Source organism: Cynara cardunculus, assembly GCF_001531365.2.
Source record: "Cynara cardunculus var. scolymus isolate 2C chromosome LG 4, CcrdV1, whole genome shotgun sequence".
NCBI lineage: Eukaryota > Viridiplantae > Streptophyta > Magnoliopsida > Asterales > Asteraceae > Cynara > Cynara cardunculus.
Genome location: NC_037531.1, coordinates 18,191,502 through 18,214,001, shown reverse-complemented (window position 1 = coordinate 18,214,001; position 22,500 = coordinate 18,191,502). Strand labels below are relative to the sequence as shown.

At 33.6% G+C, this 22,500-nt stretch overlaps 3 protein-coding genes across 5 annotated transcripts; all 3 read right to left on the bottom strand.

The window, feature by feature from the left end:
* Window positions 1–1,785: 1,785 nt before the first annotated feature.
* Window positions 1,786–2,608, bottom strand: LOC112511628 (lamin-like protein). Its single transcript, XM_025117326.1, has 2 exons — window positions 2,399–2,608; window positions 1,786–2,228 (listed from the first exon to the last, which is right to left on the bottom strand). Exons 1-2 carry the CDS (start codon window positions 2,571–2,573, stop codon window positions 1,888–1,890), a joined length of 516 nt encoding a protein of 171 aa, XP_024973094.1. The 5' UTR covers window positions 2,574–2,608; the 3' UTR covers window positions 1,786–1,887.
* Window positions 2,609–4,730: 2,122 nt separating this feature from the next.
* LOC112511262 (magnesium transporter MRS2-1-like) lies at window positions 4,731–12,763 on the bottom strand. Of its 3 annotated transcripts, none has more exons than XM_025116809.1 (6): window positions 11,289–11,302; window positions 10,451–11,060; window positions 8,842–8,970; window positions 7,783–8,121; window positions 7,631–7,678; window positions 4,731–5,027 (listed from the first exon to the last, which is right to left on the bottom strand). In XM_025116809.1, the coding sequence occupies exons 2-6, from the start codon at window positions 11,045–11,047 to the stop codon at window positions 4,797–4,799; spliced, it is 1,344 nt and encodes a 447-aa protein (XP_024972577.1). In that variant the 5' UTR covers window positions 11,048–11,060; window positions 11,289–11,302; the 3' UTR covers window positions 4,731–4,796. The 3 variants fall into 3 exon arrangements, with proteins under 3 accessions (XP_024972577.1, XP_024972576.1, XP_024972575.1); XM_025116807.1 differs by lacking the exon at window positions 11,289–11,302 and adding an exon at window positions 12,599–12,763 and having other exon boundaries at window positions 4,732–5,027; XM_025116808.1 differs by lacking the exon at window positions 11,289–11,302 and having other exon boundaries at window positions 10,451–11,107.
* Window positions 12,764–17,383: 4,620 nt separating this feature from the next.
* LOC112511661 (chaperone protein dnaJ 8, chloroplastic-like) lies at window positions 17,384–20,985 on the bottom strand. Its single transcript, XM_025117367.1, has 4 exons — window positions 20,724–20,985; window positions 20,277–20,584; window positions 19,906–19,974; window positions 17,384–17,756 (listed from the first exon to the last, which is right to left on the bottom strand). Exons 2-4 carry the CDS (start codon window positions 20,523–20,525, stop codon window positions 17,583–17,585), a joined length of 492 nt encoding a protein of 163 aa, XP_024973135.1. The 5' UTR covers window positions 20,526–20,584; window positions 20,724–20,985; the 3' UTR covers window positions 17,384–17,582.
* Between the last annotated feature and the right edge of the window lie 1,515 nt (window positions 20,986–22,500).

Sequence of the window (22,500 nt, the reverse complement as noted above, 5' to 3'; positions counted from 1 at the left end):
TGAACCCAACCCGCCATAACGCTCAAAGACGCCTTATAACCCACCATAATGCTCCGTAACATGCTATAACGCACCATAACACGCCATACTGCAAGCCACACCTCAAGGTTGTGCAATGGGCTTTAACGTGGCGGCAATGCCATAACATGTTTTAGAACCTTGGCTAGAAGACTCTCTTGATGTTCGTGCTGGGGTGCAAAACTTGGACCAAAACGAGTTTGAAAACTTGTGTGTGAACGTGCATTTTACGGATATGAATGTTGCACTAAGGTCAACTATAAGGTTCACGACGAATTACAATGACACTGTTGACTGTTAAGGACCGCAAAAAATTCTCCTACGAAGGAACCACTAAACAGCAACATAAAACACCACTTGCTCCCACATAAACCCGTCCCTGCATTATTTTTTATCTATCAAATAATATTTTTTATCTATAAAGGTCTTGGGGGCTGTTTGATTTTTTATCCATTAAGTTCTAAATCTAATAAGTTGTTTCTAAGTATTAATCTGTCTGGATAAATTAAGATAAATTTGTTGTTTAATTTTTGTTCTAAATAAATAAACTGAACAACAAAATTACCATTTTAACCTTATATTTACGGAAATTCCTAAATGAAAAATAAATTATTGTTCGATAAATATTTAAAATGGCATAAAATTAAAATAATATAAATTATTTAAATTAACATAAACAATATGAATTCATTGAGTTCATAGAGCATCTCCAAGAGTTTTTTCATAATAGAGAAAATTATCTTTTTTATTCTCTATAATGCTACAATAGCTAAACGAAAAATAAAAGTGCAATCCATCGAAAACCAAACCGTGCAAGTTGGATTTGGTTACTCGGGGTTGAAACTTTGGTACATCATTTTACAATATAGCTAAACAAGCATGTTTAAACAAAATAAAATCAAATTGAAAACATACAAATACATTTGAAATTGTGATATAATTATGGATAGAGTTAAATGTTAATTACGAGTTGGTCTAATATCTAATTTATATATATTAATTAAGAACTTAACAATCATATTAAATCTATGATATAAGAAGGCATCAAACTCATCTAATTGGGTTGGGCTCAAATGACTTAAACCCAAATCCAACAAAATACCTACTATTTGAATATTTTACAATTCGATTAAGTATCAAGTCGCTTCAGGTTAGGTCGACAGGGTTAGTCAGGTTTTTGTTCACCCCTACATTTAATCATATAATTTACGGTTTTTTCGGTTTAACAAGAAAAATATGGGAAATTTTACATTATTAACCATAAGGGTTGTGGGGTAGTGGTTGATACGTTGGGGGCATCTGATGGAATATCTCATCTGATCGGGATTTGAGACGTATATAACAATTATGGCCACTTTGTTTATCATAACTGATTTTTTTAGGGGTTGTTTGTTTACCTCTTAATAATTCTATTAAAACGCAACATTGAATCGTTAAGAATTGAATCTTGTTTGGTAAATTTTTTTTATCTCTTAATGGTTCTAAAACCATCTGAATGATTTTGTATCTTGGGTACCCCTTAACCATTAAGCGCTCTAATTTCTTTGTAAACAATTACCAAACAATTATATTTCATTTTGCTCTGCATTATGAAAGTCACTTAATCATTTTGACTACTTAATCATTCTGCATCAAACAATTCATCGACTGTGAAAGAAAGTCTTTAGTCATAATTTATCGGCATTATTCTTTAAACAGACTATGACACCTTTTCAAAAAAAATTACATTAAAAAAATAGCACAACCAATTGAAAATGGTTTAATCATGCAAACACAAATTCAAAACTGAAACGCCTAATCATGATTGAACAGAGAACACACCTGATGAGTGATGGCAGACTTCTCCACACATCTTTCAGTTCTAACCATTTAGAATTCACAGATCGTGCCAGATCCAAGCCAAATAAGTGATGCCAGAACCACAAACGCTACATTGAAGATGGATTTACCGGCGGCGGTGGAAGTAGAGTGCTCGGAAGCAGCGACGGCGGAGGAAGGAGGAGAAGGAAGCGGATGAACACGAATCGTAACTTTCATACCGTTAAAACAACCGCCGGTGCCGCAAATGAAGTAATACCGCTGCGATTTGTTGAGAAGAATGAAGTCTTTTCCACTGCTCCAGTTCCCTACGGCACTGTCGAGCGTACAATTATCGTAGCCAGTTTTGTTCACCTCAAACACATTGTACTGCGTCTTCAGATACCTAAATGCTGCAATGTTATCCATTCAAAATACGCAATTAAACGATTGAGGATGTAGATTAGATGCGCAATTTTTGATGATAGAGGCACAAACAGCATTGAATTTTCATGATAATTTTGGTTTTCCGATTTCAAAATTTTATATCGGAGAATAGAAAGTGTAGATCGAGGATACGTACAGATGAAGTCTCCGACGTAGAAGGTGTGATTGTTGGACCAGAGAGTGTAGTTGATGCCTGGATTCCATCCACGATTGGCGCCAACGATGTGATCGGTGGCGGAGACGGTGGTTGCAGCGGCGGCGATTAGGAGGAGAGAAGTGATAAGTTGAGTGAGGCGTGAGGTGGACATCATTCAGTGGTGTGGTGCCACTGCCAGCTAATATAGCAAAAGCTCTGCTGTTTCTGCAAATATAGCAAACGTTGGGGGTCCATTTCATGAAGATTTAAATTTATAATTTTTATTCACAATATATATTTTAAAATATACATGAATGATATGCATGTATGTATGTATGTTTGCATATATATATATATATATATATATATATATTATATGTTATATTTTAATGCAATCATGTTCATTTGTATAGTCAATGTAACACAATCAATTGAGATATTTATAGAAATGATGAGAGTTTATTTATTATAATTTGAATATTTATGTAAGATTATTAGAGTTCATTAATTATGATCAATATTTTATATTAGTAAACAATCAAAACTTTTATGAAATCACATATCCATCAAATTAAATGGACGGTTGAGATTGAGTTGTATTGGTTGAACAAACTTAAGCGGTTGTATAATAACTCACCTCTCTCTTTTTCTCTCTCTCTCTCTATATATATATATATAAAAATTTATGTATGTATGTATCAGTTTGTTTGTTGAATCGATTGGTGCCATTTCTTCTCAGACAAGGCAATAGATTCATCTTGTTTTCAAAGCTTAATGATATAAAATGTAACTTATTTGATAAGATTTTATGGGAAGATTTATGTAGAAAGTCAAGTTTTTTTTCAAACATATCATTTTCAGTTAAAAATTACATTCCTTCCATCTATGAAAAACTTTTTTAAACAAAAATTTTCATAATCTATACAGACAAATTAATCCACATAATCAATTTTATCCACAAGACTTAATAGAAAACCGATCAAATAGCCCATATGTTTGTTTGTTGAAGGTACAAAACATCAATCCCATCAAAACTACTTGGAGAAAGCTGATAGAGCTAGAAATGAACGTCTTCATTTCACTGCTAAATGATTGATGGAGAGTATCGACTTCAAACGTTTTGATTCCTTGTAATGATCCTTAACAACCCGTTTTTTATAAATAGAAAATTAGGTTTGTGATTTCTTTATCAGCTTAAAGGTCGTAGGTTACTAATGATATTAACCATGATTTTGAGGTTATTGGATCAGTCTTCTGTTTTTAAGGCTTAAGTTGGGTATCACAAATCATATGATAACACAAATAATGGTATTTTGTTAAGTAGTTTTCTATTGACTCTGTTGTTTTTCATATTATTTTTGACATCTATTTTTCCCAATGAAAAATGTGAGAATTTTTTTTTCCATGACACGTCAATACGTTAGAGATGCAAAAGGCTCAAGATTTTTGGGTTTGTTCCCGGGGCCTTTTAAGCCTGTTTTTAGTGAGTCAAAAAGGTCTAGACTTGACTAAGCCAGTCTTTGGGATTGAAAAGGGTCCGATTGGACTTCTTTAGGCAGGACTTTTTTTGGCTCAACCGAAATTTTCAAGCTTTTTTAGGCAGACCCAAATTTCGAGCTTGATTGGTCTTTAAGGTCTGGCCTTGACTAGGCTTCGAGCTCGCTAGGTCCATCGGGATTGAAAAATGGTTCGACCAGACTTCTTTATGTTGGGCTTTTTTTGGCACCGAATTTTCAAGCTTTTTAGGCAATCTCTAAATTTTTAGCTGGATTGGTCTTTGAGGTCTGGAATTGACCGGGCTTCGGGTTCGCTAGGTCCAGGCTTTTCTAGACCGGGCTTCGAACTCGAGTTTTTTTTGCAAATCTAACGTACGTGGGACAAAGTGTTATGGAATTAAAATCCAGAATTTCAATGAAAGTGCGAGATTTTATAAGATTTATTTACAATAATACTTCAAAATACATTAAATACATTCGTTTTGTAATAATCAATGGTATTTTTAATTATTCTTATAATTACTTATAATTTGTTTTGTAAACCATCTATAAACTATAACTCACATCTTATGTGGCCATTGAGTTTATCATGACTGATTTCTTGCAGTCACAATTTATCAAGGTCCGTCCAAACATAGCCTGTTACACGCTTCCAAATGGCTTCTAAATGTGCAACCTGTGTTTTTCATACATATTTTCAACCATTCTGTGTACACTTAGAAACCCCTTGTTGCTATCATAGAAACCAAAGCTCATCAAGTAGAATTTTCTTTGCAGGAGAGCTTCATTTTTAACTTTTAATAAAAATTATAATTAAAACAAGATTTGGCAACAACAATTAACACTTTTAACAGATTCATACTCCTTTTCTTCTTCTGCTGTTGCTGCTTGTAATCCCGAATCTACAACGGCATCAATCTTCGATGCTTGAAAAACCACAAAAACGAGCTAAAAATGACAGCTCCGGTGACCCCGGTGATCACCAGAACCCAGGTAAATGCTGAGGGACTGTCGAACAACGGAATCATAAAATTCATGCCAAATATACCTGCCACCACCCCAAAGATGGCGACAACGAATGTTGCGGTAGTCAGTAACAGCTCAAATTGTATAAGCTGATTACGGACGTTATCCTGCACGTTAAATATTTATCATTTAGCAACTAAAAAGTAAAAAACTTAACCATAAAGGGTTGTGGCGTAGTGGTGGAGGTCCTAGGAGATGTGGTGGAATATCTTATTTGCATAGGGTTCGATTCCAAGTGTGCACAACAATTGTGGGCTTGTGGCCACTAAGTTTATCAGGACTGATTTCTTGCAGTCACAATTTGCATTACCCTTCCAAAAAAATAAGTAAAAATTCCATATTTTGGTCCCGAGTTCCTTCTCTCTTTCCAATTTCTTCCTTTTTAAAAAAAACCTTATCAACACTCGGGCTTTCACCACCAAAGAGGCACCGTACTCTTTGGAGTAAGGGGTAGGCGACAGGTCTGCGAACGTCCCAACCCCAGACCCTACTCCTGAATGGCGCATATTGGGTTTGTTTGGTTTTTCAAGTAAAAGCTCCATATGATAAACTAAATTGATCATAAACTCAATAGCATTTTGAACAACGGGAAGCGAACTATAAGGGTTTAGGGTTAACAACTCATCCCACAAAGATAGAAAAGTAGATCGGTAGGCTCCTTATAAGCTCAAAGTTGTGGGCTACAAAAAACTTCCGTCATGGTTTTAAGTTGAATTCAAAGTTATTGGGTCAACTTGCTACTTTGGTTTGGGGCGTTACAGTAACAGTCAAGTGAACATTTTCCAGAAGACGGGTGTGGTTGGTAGTACTAACTTTGTAGTATATATAATTTTGGCGCATAAGACTAGTTATGTTGTATGGTCCGGAATGTGGGCCGATAAGGAAGACACTCGAGAGGAAGATGGAGGTGACAAAAGTGAGGATGTTCAGATGGACATGTACTCGGATCATGCTAGATAGGATACCAATCAAGGTCTTCTGAACAGAGTTGGGAGTAGCACTTATCTCAAATAGAATGAGGGATGACTGTGATGGTTCGGTCATGTATGCAGGAGACAGATGTATGCACCCAGTGGTGGACCCAGGATTTTTGCCGAGAAGGTGCACCTGTAAGGTGGATCAAAGGCCCACAAAGTCGTTCGATGTGTTTTTAGCCGAATTCAAGCGTTTCGAGGGATTTTTGAAGGTACTTTTTCCAGTTTTTGGTTGATGTTCCATATATTTTCTAATATCCCGGAGTACCCCTCGAAGGTTAGCGGGTGCACCTTTCATGCCTAAAAAAATCCTACTTGCAGAAATAAGTTGACCGGGTGTATGGGAGCCCGCTCGGACATACATAGGTCCGCCCTTGTATGCACCAGTGAGAAAGGTGGAGAGCATCATGGATCAAGGGGTGAGGAGGAACGTTGGATAAGCAACTGAGATTGGACACCACGACTTTAGACATTTCTGAAGGCATGAAGTCCTAGGAGTTCGTGGAGAAGCAAGACTAAAAATAGCATATTGTGTGGAAGGACTTGCCAGGGCCAGACCTGCGAACGCCCCACAGGGTCCCGTGGACCCACTGAACCAATTTTTGCAAGTAGGATTCTTTTTGGAGGTATGAAAGGTCTGCACATTAAACTTTGAGGGATGCTCCATGATACTAGAAAATACAAGGAATATCCGCCAAAAAACTGAAAGAGTCCCATGAAATCAACCAAAAAACTTTAAAAGATGCACCCGCTTAACAAAAATGTTGGGTCCGCCATGGGGACTTTCGGTCTTGCGGCTAATGGGGACAGGATAGGGTGGAGAGATAGAGAGGTGGTTTGGAGGAGGGTATGAGTGTCGACAACTAGGTCCTAGAGCCTTACGAAAGAGACCTAAGATGGGGAGGGGGATTTACGTGTGACACAACGCTCTCGTTCACTTACATGTTTTCTTTTTTTTACCGTCTCTTCATCTTTAGTTAGTTTAGTGGTTGCATACCTTCCGGTGTGCCGTTTTCAACTCTTCCTTGCGTCTTTTCGTTCATCTATTTATTTATCTTTTCTCTTTCACACTTTCGTATATCTTGCAGACCCAAATCTTTTACGCAATTTTTTTTCTCAAAACCTCTTAACAAGCCAGGGGTCTTCACGGAATAGCCTCTCTAGTTGGTTTTCATCAAGTCGTGTATAGATAAAGCTGTCTGTGTGGATTAATCTATCTATATAGATTGGGAAGCAGTGGCAGATCCAGGAAATTAATGGGGTGGGGGCACGTTGGATAGGACTTGGGGGAGGCAAGCATATGGCCATATGGGACTGGGGGAAACCATGTAAAACGAGAGTAAAAATATAAAATTTAAGCTAGTCAACAAACGCTTTTGGTCTTTGACTGGGGACTTTGCCCCGGTCCTTAAGGGCTAGATCCGCCCCTGTTGGGAAGGTTTTTGTTTGGGAGGGTTTCTTCATAGATGGAATGTTATTTTTAATTGGGATGGACAGGTTTGGAAAAAAAAAACTTGGCTTTCTGCATAAAGCTTCCCCCTAGAAGCTTAGTGAATAAGCCACTTTCTATATCATTAAGCCCCTTACCAAACAGTCATCTATAGCTAACCGAATAAGTTGTGAGTCCCATTAAGCTCATTAAGCTGCTAACAAACAAGTCCTTACTCTGTGTGGGATTACTATGATCATTTGGTTTGGTTTTTATAGTTTTTAGCGCATAAAGAACAGAAACGTACCAGTTGGATGTTGATGAAGTCTTCAGTGTCATCGATATATTCCTTCAGCTGGTACAACAAAAAAGGAAGTCGTTAACAAACTTGAAACCAAACCAATGAACAAAGGCGACGGAAACCGAAGAAAATTGATTATTTTGGAGTAAACCAAGTACCGATGTCAACTTATTCAGAGTGCTATCAATGACAACGAAATAAGCCTCCAGCAACATCTCGAGTTCTTCGATGTTTTCCGTAGCACTTTCCGAACTCCTCATGCTATCATGCCTACTCCTTGCAATACTCAAAGTTTTTTCGAGTCTTCGACTTTCTGGAGGTGAAGAAACTGGAGAAACAGGAGCGGAGATAGATTGTGTACCGTCGTTTGATCTGTATCCGATCAGAGATTGTTCAGCACCAAAGAACAACGAATCCATTCGCCTTTTCTTCTCGGTCAGGTACATTTCTGCCATATCTCCGTCATCATCCATCAGCTGCTCAATTTCATCTCTTACCTGTTATGCAAGCGATCGTCAAAATAACGACAAATCAGAGGTCTAGTGAATATCTACAAGTAAAAGAAAGGGCTAAATGCGTCAAAATGTAACGAAGTTTGCCTTAATCCTTATTTAGTGTAACAAAGACTTTTTTCTCAATTAACATAATGAAGTCTTCTATTTCCTAGGGAAATCAAGGAAAACAGCCATTTTCAGGGACCAAATTTGTCTCTTAGCCATTTTTCTCCGAAGATTTCCAAAATATCACTACCTCCGCGAGTGGCACCTCCTCAACTTGCAGAGGGAGTGATATTTTAGAAATTTCCGGAGAGAAATGGCTAAGAGATAAACTTGGTCCCTGAAGATGGCTATTTCTATTAATTTCCCAACTTCCTATTTAATGTAACAAAGTTTCAAAATTTCTATCTTTTTCCCATTTTGACCGGTAACCTCCTAATCTTGTAACATTTGATGGCTCGGATGGCAAATTTATCGCCCACTTCATCGTAACCCTTTTCGTGACTATTTCGCAAATGGGGATGCACGTCATCAAATGTTACAAGATCAGCAGGTTACCGATAAAAAAAAAATGGATATAAAATAGAAAATTTTAAAACTTTGCTACATCGATCTAGGGAAAAAAATCTTTGTTACACTATATAAGAACTAAACCAAACTTTATTACATTTAATGCATTTTTCCCTAAAAGAAAACGGAGACAGAGACTATATATGGTACCTTCTGTACCCTTCGAGTCAATGCAACAAGTCTGCTTTTCAGTCTACGAACACGTTCCAAATTTAAAGTACTAATCTTTGATGTAAGTTCATCTAGCAATGGATATGCTTCAATTTCTAATTCCGCTGCCTGATGAATTCAGAAAAAAGATTTTTCTTGTAAAAATTTGATCAATACATTTTTAATTTCGAATCTAGAATTATTTTAACATAAAGCTACTAAATATTGAAGCATATTTCAATTATGCAATGTGATATGGTACATATTGACCGCATAAGGCACATGATACAAAGAGTCTTGGGGCCTGTTGTTAGCAGCTTAATGAGCTTAGTGGGATTTAGCTTATTCAATCAGCTATACATAACTAGCAAGCTTCTAGGGGAGAGCTTTATGCAGAAAGCCAAGTTTTTTTCCAACCCCCCCCCCCCACCAATTAAAAAACAGACTCGTTCCATCTATGAAAAAACCCTCTGAAATAAAAACCTTCCTAATCTATACAGATTATAAGACGGACAGACACCTTCAGACAAGATTATTACCATAGATCTAGATGGCAAAGAAATAACTTCCAAAAACTATTACATCCCAACATAAAGACATGAAAAACGGTGTGTGCATTTGGAAAACTAATCACAATCCGACCCAGAAAATCACACAAGTCTGCTCAAACATCAATCTTTTAAGGCTATATAACCTTATAGAAGAAGTAGAATAAATTTGCAGGCAAGGATCTCATTCATACCATTCTTTCATTGATTTTGAAAGAATGGTCTACAGAAACACATGATATAATAGGGTTAGGGTCAGGATAAAACCGCAAAAAAATGGAAAACTGAGGAACACCCTCAAAACCATTCATCTGAACGGTATGCACATGTGCATACAAGTAATTTGTAAGCAACTTGTCCGGTATGCACATGTGCATAACATGCACATATGTATAAAAAACCAATAAACAACTCCAGTTGCTTGTATGCACATGTGCATACCGTCCGAATGAATGGTTACCAAGGTGTTCCTCAGTTTTTCATTTTTTTGGGGTTCCCCCCCGAACCTCCCTCAATATATACAGGCCTTTCCAATGGAGATCTTAGAATCTAGTAAGTTACATTAATCTCTAAGATAAGATAATCCAATTTCTATACAACTCTATCAGGAAACAACCAATCAAAATGTTCAATGTTTTAGGACCCTGGAAATCTCATCCTAAGGTGAGCAAACCGTTGGGTGAAAATATTTGTCACTTGTTAATCCACCAACAAACCAAGCATGGGATCAAACTCAAAACCTCTATGTTATCTTGAATAAGATCAAACCCATTAATTGTCATTTATGGCTAATGTGAATCGAGACCAAAATCCAAGTAATTGAAATCTTATTGTTTCATATATATCTTCTTGCCTGAAACGTGCTAAACAACTACTACATGCTAATACAGCTTATGAGAAGCATTATACTAGGATTCTTTTGCAAATATATATATGTATATATATAACACTGTCAAACCTATTTTTTTAAGGAAACAAATTATGTAATGGTGAAAAGATTATACGTAAAAACACCAATGCAATGCTTACAAATTGTAAGAATAGTTGGTTATAAGACGAACCTGAGCATCCAAAAATGTACAAGCAGCCTCGAGAGCAACTTCTAAGGCCCTGAACTCAAAGGGCAAGTAGTCCGGTGATGTGGTTCCATACATATCACCAAAGTTTCGATTCCCTATCCGTCTGTTCAATTCCGGGCCTTCTGACTGCCAAACATCACCAACCCCTGCAACTCTCAATCGTCGTTGTAGCTCCACCACATATTGTAGCACATAGCTATCAAGAGAATTCAAAAGCAGAACTTCATCAGCTGTTATAATACACCGAATCTGCTCCAGATTTACAACAATGGCCTTCTCTCTTCCCAGAATTGTTGATGGGTAGACAAACAATGGATCGAGTAGGCGAAGATCACGGGCGGGTAGATCACAACGCCGCATTATAGTGAATTTGTCGACCTCAATAACTTGGGAATCCCCGGTAGCAGCATCAACACGAATCCATGAACGAAGACCTTGGCCACGTTTTTTGAGGCCTAGAACATCTACCCCCCCTTGAAAAGGCTGGCGACCAGATGCAGACGGCCGAAAGGATGCATCTCTAAGGTTTATAGCTGAGGCTGGTTTTGGTGGGAGCAGGCGTTCTTTTAGGTCTGCCATCAGAGAGATTTAACTGTAGAAATATGCATGTAAAGCATAAGGACCAAATCTATCCAAGGAAAATGCAAATAGACAAATGTTTGCTAGATGCTAATGAGCTTAATGTGACTACAGCTTATTCGGTCAGCTATATATGACTGTTTGGTAGTGGCTTAATGATACTGAGTTAGCTTCTAAGGGAGTTTTATACAGACATTTTAATACATACAAACATCATTGATACAGACATTTTAATACATACAAACATCTTTATCCATACTGGACTTAATGGAAAATCAACCAAACGGCCCCTAAATCATTGATGCCCGGTAAACATTTATTTTCTTTGAACGGTGCACAAAACGTAGCCAATAAGGCAGTAAGCATCAATTAGGACAACCTGCTTCAAATGAAAACAATTAGTAACTTCAACCTGCAAAGTTTATTTTTTCCGATTTTGTCTTTATTACAGAACTTAACAATATCAGTTTGAACACTTGCCCATGGTGTCAAATACGAATTGAGGTACATTCACATGTGAATTTTCTGAACACTATGCAGCAAATAGAATTCTTAATGTCAACTCTTCCATAACAAGCCAAGAAACAAAAAACACAATACAATCCCAAATAAAGTGGTATACTCTCAGCAGTATTGAGAAAATATCTAGTCATGACATAACAAATATGGCAATGTTGGCCCAATTTGAAATTCATGTCTCACCAACATTTTCCTAATGATTGCCACAAGATGTACCTATATTTGTATTGACATACTTATGGGTCTGGTTCAGGGGGAAAACCGCAAAAAGATGAAAAAGTGAGAAACACCCTGATAACCGTTCATCTAGACGGTATGCACATATACATACAAGTAATGTCTAAGCAATTTGTCCGTTATGCACACGTGCATAAAAACCAAAAAACTTCAGTTACTTGTACCTTCCAGACGAATGGTTACAAGGGTGATCCTCAATTTTTCATTTTTTAGGTCACCTTAATCTCCCTCACATACCCATGTCACCACTCAAGCTTCCCCAAAATATATCTAAGATCCAAATGCAAATAATAAATTATGAGATTTTAAGCAACATTCACAAACGGAAACTCCAAAAATAGATGTAAGAAGATTACGATTGCAATAAACAGTTCTCCATATGTTCAATTTTGAATCAGCCCACCTTCTTTTCGAATACCATCTTCCATCATCTAAGCTTACAAAATTACCCAAATCATAATTTCAAATCCACCCAATAAGACAAACAAAAATCAACTCATATTGAGAATTAAGAACAACGAATCACAAAAACACGAACCAAAAGGAAGTCAATTTCAGAAAAACGAAAGAAGACAGACGTCACCCACTTCCACCCCAACCAGAACTAATAAATTAGGGTTTCAATTTCTCAATTGACAAAAACCCCGATCACAACACTTCTCCATGATTAAACAACCTAAAAAACAAAAGGAGCAAATAGAGTACCGGAATCAAACGATTAATTGACAGAAAAAACACGTAAAGACACGTATAGATACATATACATGTGTACAGAAAACATCAGTCTGGACTTACAGATGCATGTGTTGTATTAAATGCAATTTTCTTATCTTGGAGGCGAAGCAACAATCAATGACATGAACAGAGGTCCTGAAAGATGAGTACTGCCGCCTATATATATACATACAGACTTGATGTATCTATAGGCTGAAGAAATCCATGAGTGCAATCTACAAACCAGTGAATCAGGAGCGTGAAGTACTTCGAACCATAACCAAGTAGATTGCCCACCCATGATTTTTTCCCAATCATATCATGCGAGATTGCGTCAGGTGCAGGTGGAGTTTACTAAAACGGTGTCGTACCAACGATTCTACCCATCGTTTTTGTGTTTCGATGCGAGTAAATTACATTTTTGGTCCTTGTACTTTTTTGTTTTCAACGGTTTTTGTCACTATCGTTTATAAATTGTAATTTAACCACTATGGTTTGCAAAAACACTCGGAATTGGTCCATCTCTTCAACAGAAGTTAATTTTCATAAGTCACGGATCTCACAAATTACAAAGATCTCAAACGAATATGTATTGTATAATATATATATATATATATATAAGATATATAGAGAGATGAGCGATCAAATGCAAACCATTCATATTTGTATAACTGTGCAAACCACACTCATCCGTCGAAGTAATTTAATTTAGGTTTAATAATATAATTTTTCATAAATATAATAATTAAGTGTTTTTGTTAAAACTCAATGATTATCCTAATTATATTTTAGATTTTTTATATTTAAAATAAGATATTTATTATTTATTTGATTATGTTTATATGCAGTTAGTTACACAAATTCAAATATATAGCTTTAATAAGTTGTACTTCGGCACAACTTAGTTGTAATCTTGAATTTTGGTAATATGCATCAATAAACAGTATTTCGTACATAAAAAATGGGTTTTAAAAATTTTCGTCAAATACTTTATAATATAGTATAGATATATTTGAAATTATTTTATCACAAAAGTCAAATTTTCTAATATATATCAGAAAATACCCATTTTTTTTTTTAAATCTTGAACACATCCTCTGATTTTGATCAGTTAAAACAAAATATCAGTATTTCTAAAATGATTGAATATAACGCGTGATCTAAAACTCACACCCTAAATAATTATTGATCAGTCGCTCACTCAAACGTGAGGTTGCAAGACAAAAACAAAGACACGTGTGATCGTTTAGTTGTCGCATTTATCAACACAATCGAATATTTGAATGGTCCATGCATTTGATGCGTAGGCCCACATTTATTCGTACCCAAATTCACATTGATTTGCTTCGGAATCACATTGAGAAAGATCTGACAGATTAATTTATTGAACAGGTAATAAACGAGAGTTCGTTCGATGGAATTTTTTAGTTTTTGAAGGATGCTCATGTGATCTCTATAACCGTCACAACATATAATTGATCTGGAATGTGTATCAATTGATTATGTCATACTATAAATCTTTACTGTTAGTAACCATCCGATTTTTGTAGCATGTATCTCAATTGTATTAACCTGCATGTACTACACTGTATTAACCATGAAATGCAAGATTTGATTTGGTAGGCATGAGAATGGAGCGGGGACCTCAATTTCCATCCCCGTTCCCGATCCCTCATCTTCGTCCCCGTCTCAATCGGGTAATATGATCACATCCCCGTTCGTTCTCATTATAGGATAACAAGATGATTAGAAATCCTTTCTCGAGAATCCATACATCCCTTATCAGTGTATGGGGATGCCGAAGGCAGGGCTAGTGACTGGAGTGAAGTCGTAACAAGGTAGTCGTACTGGAAGGTGCGGCTGGATCACCTCCTTTTCAGAGACTCCATTTTTTCCTCTTTTCAGACGGTAAATATTTCTCAGAACATGGAGTGTGAATCAGTCAAATTATTCCAGTAAATAACATAATCGCGTTCATATTCCTAACGGGGGAATGGGGATCCTCAACGGGGAAACGATGATTTTCTTTTCCTTTTATGTAAGCTATTTTAAATCAAATATTTACACACCACGCGTGTTTAAATCCCACATGTTTCCAATAAACTTAAAATCGAAAAATATTTAATTAAATACAAAAAATACAACATCATATAATAATTAATAACGGAACCAAAAGAAATTCAATTTAATACAAACAAAAAAACTTAACGTCACACATACAAAAACGTATCGTGTAATATCCAAAATCATATCGAGTAGTTGTATTTTTACTTGATATAAAAAATATTATATAACCAACATCTAAAAAAATAACAATTTTAGATTTTGCATTTAGTTAGGAAATAAAACATTATGAGTTACATATTTAGTTAAAATAAATAATATATATTTAATATTTTAATAAATATATATAACGGGTATGCGGCAGGGCAAAGAGTGCGATACCCGTCCAGATCCCCATCCCCGCTTTGAGACAAATGGAGATCTCCATCCCCATCCCCGTCCCTGATCGGGATGGATTGGGTTCCCCAACGGGTCGGGACCAATTCCCATGGCTACGATTTAGTATTCTTTCTTTTGTTAGTATGCGATACCGAGTAAAGTACAATAAAATGTTCTGATATCTGAGAAGAATGTAAACGATGTCATTCAATATTGCGTTGGTAATGACATCTGATTTTTGAATTCCATGGTTCATTTATTTATTGTTTCTTTCACCATTATCCCACTTATGGTGATAATTGGCATTCTTATGATCACTACTACTATGAATGCAACTAGAAGTGCTTAAAATCCGACCAATCCAATCAAACTCAATATGAAATAATTCAATCTGAAGTAATCTGATGTCTAATCGAGTTGTAAAATTTTCAAACCTTAAGTTTTGAGTTGATATTGGGTTACTATTATTTGAACCCAACCCAACCTAATATCCTTTTATTTCATGGATTTAATATGATTGTTGAATTTTTATTAATGTATATATTATACAATTACACTATCACGTACGCTCTTCATATACACATATTTTCAATCTATTCACATCTCTATATAACTCCTTTGTATATATGTTCAGTAATTGTGAACATGTATTATGTAAATCGAGAAAATTAACTGAATCTGATATATGTAAGAAATATGGATATGTTGTATCAAATGACTGATGATGAAAAAGAAATTATTAGTAGAGAAATAACATATTCAATATTAGAAAAATATTTTAATGTACCAAAGTATCAAGTCTTACTAACCCCGTACGGTTTGGGTTGGGTTGCAGTTTGGTTTATGTTGACTTGGGTTAAAAAAAAATTAAACCGTAAACATTGAATTAAGTTATTCAAATGTTTTCAACCCGATCAATCCAACCAATAATAACCTCTAAATGCAACCATATTCATATCTTGATAACTTGCTATTTACCCTTGTAAACAAGTTGTAAACCACAATCAACTTTCTCAACATCGTAATGTTTTTTTTAAACATTAAAAAAACAAATCATAAATAAAAAAATTATTAAAATATTAGCGAAAATGTTACTCTTCCTTTCTTAATTTTTCTTGAGGCGAGTCCCACTCCTACATCAATTATCGTGATTTGAGAACAATGATGCATTGGGTGGTGGAAAAGATACGTCATGCATCATTTCTTTAAGAAGAAAATCAATTTTGGTACTGTTTACTAAACGTTTACGTGGTAAGTGTTTGGTGGATCATTTTATGAACATGATAAAGATTGACATCTTATCTGGTAATAGTCATGATAAGGATCGGGAGTCTTATTCCAAATAAGTGAAAGCGACGACTTTTACCGATAAACGTTTACCGGATAAAAATATTTGCATACAATGCCATTTTAATGAACTAAAATTTTATCAGGTAAGTTAAGTGAAAATTTTAACTCTTAGCAGAAAGTGTTTATCGGATAAATGTTGGATAAACAACTCTTTAGATGAGTATTTTTCATTTTTAAATTGATCTTTTACTCATTTCTCTTTTAAGTTTATCCAAATGTTATTAGTTTCAAAATATTTAGATAAAAGTGAACTTACATTACATGATAAATAGGTTTTGGTAGTCTATTAATTATTGGAGCAAAAAATTATCCAAAACCTCTGTTTTGGAGAATTTATTGAAGATGCTCTTAGAAATTGTTTGTTTACCTTATAATAGTTTCATTAAGAGACAATTTCTAAATCGTTATAAGAATGAATCTAGTTTGGCAAAAAAGGGTTTGCTTCTTAATAGTTCCAAAATACTCCGAATAATTTTGTATCCCAAGTATTTCTTAACCATTTAACATCTTAATTTAATTATAAACAATTATTAAACAATTATATTTCATTTTACATTATATTATGAGAGCCTTTTAATTATTTTAAATCAAATAATTCAACAAATATCAAACAAGAGTCCTTTACTTGCTAAATACATAACCATTTATTAATTTTTTTTACATATATTCACATAAAGGTTTGATTTTTATATTTTTAATATATAATCTCATATAAATATCTATAATATAAATAAAGAAAAATAAAGCTAACCATTCAAGAATAAAGTACTATAAAATATAAGATGTATACAAATTTGTTTGATACTAAATAAAAACAATAAAAGTGTTTATATACAAAAAGACACCAATCTCATCAACGGTTTTAGATGGATTAAATACACATCTATTACTTGTTAAATGTAGTTATTGGGTTCATAACCAATTTGTTTTCGTGAGATCTATAAGACCATTTTTTTATACTTGAAACTTCATAGCAAAACGCTGTAAAAGTAAAAAAAACCGAAACTTCACAGCAAAAACTCTGTAAAAGTTACCTTCACAGCATTTTGCTGTAAAGTTTTACGATGGTCTCACAGATCTAACGAAAACAGGCTAGTCTCACGTGATCTCAATCTATCTATTAATGTTCTTTTTTACATAGATTAATATAAAAACTTGATTTTTGTATTTTTAATATATGATTTAATTTAATTTTGAGATAATTATATGTAAGAATTTAAATATAAAGGTTACAATTAAGAAAGATGGTGATTGATGGTGAAAGAAAGGGGGTTTAGATGTAAGGGTTAATGTGAGAAGAATAATCGCGAATACCTGCTCCTTCCCAACCCATCCATTCTTCCCACATGTCCCAATCTGGATCCTCCATTCCTCTCGTGTTTTCATCCAACGGTTCATCTTCTCTTTCTGCTTCTTTTCTTTCACACCTCAAATTGCTCATTACCATCTGTTTGTATGTAATTGTAAACACATCAAACCACAATCTCTATTTTAAAAAACAAACATTTCCATCAAAATCAAATGCTTATTTGCGTCTTATTTAAGACAACTCCTATCCTCGAATCAATTGAAACATCAAAATCATTCGTTTTAAAATGAATTTATATAAAAATAAATAGGCTAGATTAGATTTATATCTATTAATTTTCTTTTCACACTCGTCAAAACTCGTTTTTTATTAACCTGGATATCCAACTCGCTATGCAAGCCGACCAATCACAAGACGACCACCTGTTTTACAGATAGCCCGGAGTCACCGCATTTGAACCTCCATGGCCATAAGAAGATTTTTATTCCTCCTTGAATTTGAACTTGTGATCTTCTGGTATTTTTGACCTTTAGAGCAAAATTCATATCAATCATGCACCACCCTTACATTCTCAATTCATGATTTGACCTGATTCTAATATAAAATGGGGTTTCATCATTCTACAAAACACAGCTTTAAAAGGATGATGTTATATACATCTTATTTTATGTAAGAATCATGTCGAATCATTTTAGTAGGCGAAAGTAGGCATGGTAACGGGGTGAGGATGGGGAGAGTTTTATAATCCCCGGCCCCGGTTTTCAGTAACAGCCTCTGGCCTGGTCCCCGACAGGTACGAAACCCCATGAAGAATTTTCGTTAGTTTGAGCTTACCAGAAATCCCCGACCTGTTACTCAACCTGGTTTGAGTAACAACCCCCAGCTCAAAGACCCATTTTAACGGAGAATCCACGTCCCTGTTTGGGTCGGGTGAATTGGGTTTTCCATATGATCGGACAATTTACCATCCCTTGGTGGAAAAACATTTCCCAACATTTACAGGAGTGCATTTAGTTCATTCTTTTTAAAATTGTGAAAAATTTCACCCTCTAAAGATAGAATGAAAAAATAAACCTTGTATAAATATTTACTTTGCAATTGGGAAGTAATAAATTAATTTTATTTTTTGTGCATTTCGAGAGCATACTAAAAATATAATTAAATACAAAATACCACAAAGAAGTATTACTAAAAACAAAAAAATACACAAATTTTTACCATATAATGAAACGTTTCCCACTAGATTTAATAATTCACTCAACATAAAATACTTTTAAACCATACCATCCAATTGGATGCAAAACGCATATTAGGGTCTTACTATAATCAGATAATAAATTGAAAACGCTTTGATTTGACTGGTTTTTTTAAAATAGACATATATCAAAATCAGGTCAAATTATAAATTAAAAATGAAAAAGACATTTTAATGTTGATGCATGAAAAATTAATTTAAAGGATTTCCGATTTAAGTTGTTACAACAACCTCATTTTTGCACTTTTTGTTGTTATCTAACATGAAGCTCATCAAATTAAAAACCTCATTTTTGTGGCTCTAATTTTTTTTAACATCAATAATTATTGTAAAATCAATAAAATATACATTTAAAACTAAAGTTCTTATACGATAAATTAAAGGAGATAAGGTAGTAAGATAGAATGGACCTAGAAATTTTTTTAAACAATGGTACCATTTGACTAAAAGAAAAAAATATAGGGAAAATTTTCATATAACACCGTTTGACTATAAGAAACATATATACGAAACTTTTTTCAAACGGTAACACCATCTGATTAAAAAAATGACACTAACAAGATTCAAACTTGGGTCTGGAATGAAATAAAAGCTTTGGAAACCAACTCTATCAAATAAAATTTATTCTTATTGTAGTTTTAAAATACATACGATGACACAACAAATTAATTAAATTGCATATTTCACGAACCTAAAATCATTTCTTAAAGAATATAATGTTTTTATTTTGAGTATCTTTCTAAAAAAAACTATTTTTTTTATTTGTTTTGTACCACCTTGTATATTTTGAAACTACAATAAAAACAAGTTTTATTTGATAGAGTTGGTTTACAAGGCTTTTATTCCATCTCAGACTCAAGTTTGAATCTTGTTAATGTCATTTTCTTAATCAGATGATGTTTACTTTTTTTTGAAATTTTTCCCCCAATATTTTTTTCTTGTAATCAAATGGTGCCACAATTTAAAAAAAATTCAGATTCCGTCCCTGAAATCGATATTATTCAACAGAATCAAAATAAGGGGAATACTTACATCATAAGCTTCATTAATTTGATGAAACTGGACTCCACAATCGCTTCCTTTGCATACGTCTGGATGATACTGAATATGAAATTTGATCAAAAACAAACAGAGATATGATCTTAATTCATCATTTGGATTACTGAAAATGATCCAAAAACTAAACAAATAATCTGCTCCAACTATCTAATTGACTGTAAATCCAGAATGAATCCTTGGAGTGATGATAATATTGTTCTAATTAATACTATTAATGAACTCAAATTAGCATTTGTTGAATTAAGAAAGCATTCAATTATCCAAATGGATCAGATTACGTTCTTCAATAAAAATTAGCAGATCTAATAATCGTAATGTGCTAGATTCATTAGTAGAAAACGTACCTTCAAAGCAAGCTGTCTGAAAGCTTTTTTGACCTCAGATTCAGAAGCTCCAGGATGAATCCTCAGTGTTTTGTATGGATCTGAAGCAATAGAATTCGAGAAATCACAACTAATTCGAAACCTCTTACCAGCACCACCGCTGATCATCGTCGTTTTCTTCTTGCGACAATTTTTCAGTTTTCCAAACGATGATGAAGATGAACTCGAAGATGAAACGCAACCACTGATAACTCCAGCTATAGTCGCCATTATCACTTTATATATCTTCACAATCTAACTTCAAAATTCAAATCAACTCAAATTTCGCGCTGCAAGATACAAAAATCAGCCTCTGCCTATTGGAACATATACATACATACACACACATACATATATACATATCATATATACATAAAGTTTGTGTGTGAAAATAAGTGTGAGAAACCATGAAATAGCAATCAAACTTACCGAGAGTTGAAAGTCGCCATGGACATTAAGAAGTTGAGTGTGAAAGGAGTTGATCGTTGAGTGCAGAAATGGTCAACAACGAAGAAGACAACGAATTGTTTCAATGGTGTATATACAGACAGAGTAGAGGCATAGAGAGAAAGAGATATGGGCCGTTTGGGCCATGGTTCAGATCAGAGATGTCCTGAGGATGACGTGTCAATTTCTGATTGGGTAATTTTAGTTACTATTTTTATTCTATTAAACAAAGATGCTATATGCTATTATTCTAAAAACATTTTAATTAATATTTAAATAGTAATAAATAATATTTTCAGAGCTATTTTCAATATATTCTTTAAAATTAAAAAAATTGAAAGAAAAAATTCAAAAAACTATTTTATTTTGAATGAGTACATTTTTAAATTATTTTTTAATAAAAAATCATTAAATTTTCTTAAGTAACCAATTTTTAAAAGTTTGATGGTTTATTTTATTAAAAAAAATGTTTAGAGACTTAATCATTTAAAATAAGAAAGTTTATTGGTTTTTTTAATTAAAAAAATAGTTTTTAAAACTTAATCATTAATAATGAAAAATTTTAATGGTGTGTTTGTTTAAAAAAAAGGTTCAAGTACTTAATCATTCAAATGAAATATTTCGTTTCCTTTTTTTTTTAACTTTTCTTAAGGAAAAAAAAAGTATGGTTTTTGTTCTGATAAAAATTTTATATTGTTTTCTAAAATATAGAAAATTAGAAAAAACTGTAAATTTAGAAAATTCTTTAAAACTGATGTGTGAAGAGAGAAATTTATTTTGTATTCTTCTCATCAACGAAAGTAAATCATTATTATTTTATAATTAAAAAATTAAAAAGTGTATTAAAATAATAAATTATTATAGTATTTTAATAATATAATAAATACTAAAATATCTGAAATAAAGAATCTGTTAAAAATTAAAGTTTTTAAAAAATTCTATTTTAAATAATTTATTTTCAAAAAATTATAGAGATTTGTTGATTAAATATGCTTTTTTGATGAAAATGTTTGGTTGTTAAATTTTTAAGTTTGTTGGTTAAATAGATAGGTTTAGGAAAATGAAAGAGATTTGGTGATTAAAATAATTACAAAAAAAATTCAATCCAAATCCTACAAACCAAACACAGGAATGGATTTCAAATCCAATCAAAATCTTGGAAACCAAACACATGAATGGATTTTAAATCCAATCCAATCCAAATCTCATGGAATCCAAATCTCTCATGGGAATCCAAATCCCTCAAAAACATTCCTGCAAATCAAACTCATTCTAATAAATTTACTTGGATTTTAATTTAAATATTGGATTTTTTTTAAAATATTACTAAAATCGTCTTGCTTTTCAAAATCGATTATTTGGCGGGAAAACAGGATGTAAACACACTCACAAAATTAAATATTTTACTTAACGTATCCTAAAATGTAAATTACTAATTTAATTTATTACTAAAACAAGTTTTTGTATTTAAATGTAGACAAATTGCATGAAAAAATAACGTACTTTAACTTGATTCTTATGTTGGGTAACGTATTTTCAAAACTTTTATGTTGGTATAAAAGATGTAAAGTTTTAAACATTTAAGCATCCGGATAACCAGTTGAAGACTAATTTTAAATTTAAAAAAAAATTTATTTTTAGATAAAAAATTCATGTCATTGACTACGTTAGCAAATAATATTGAATTGGATACCACGTCACTCGCCACTTCAGCATGATAACCGGTTAATACTTCAACCGGTTACCGTGATACTTAAAT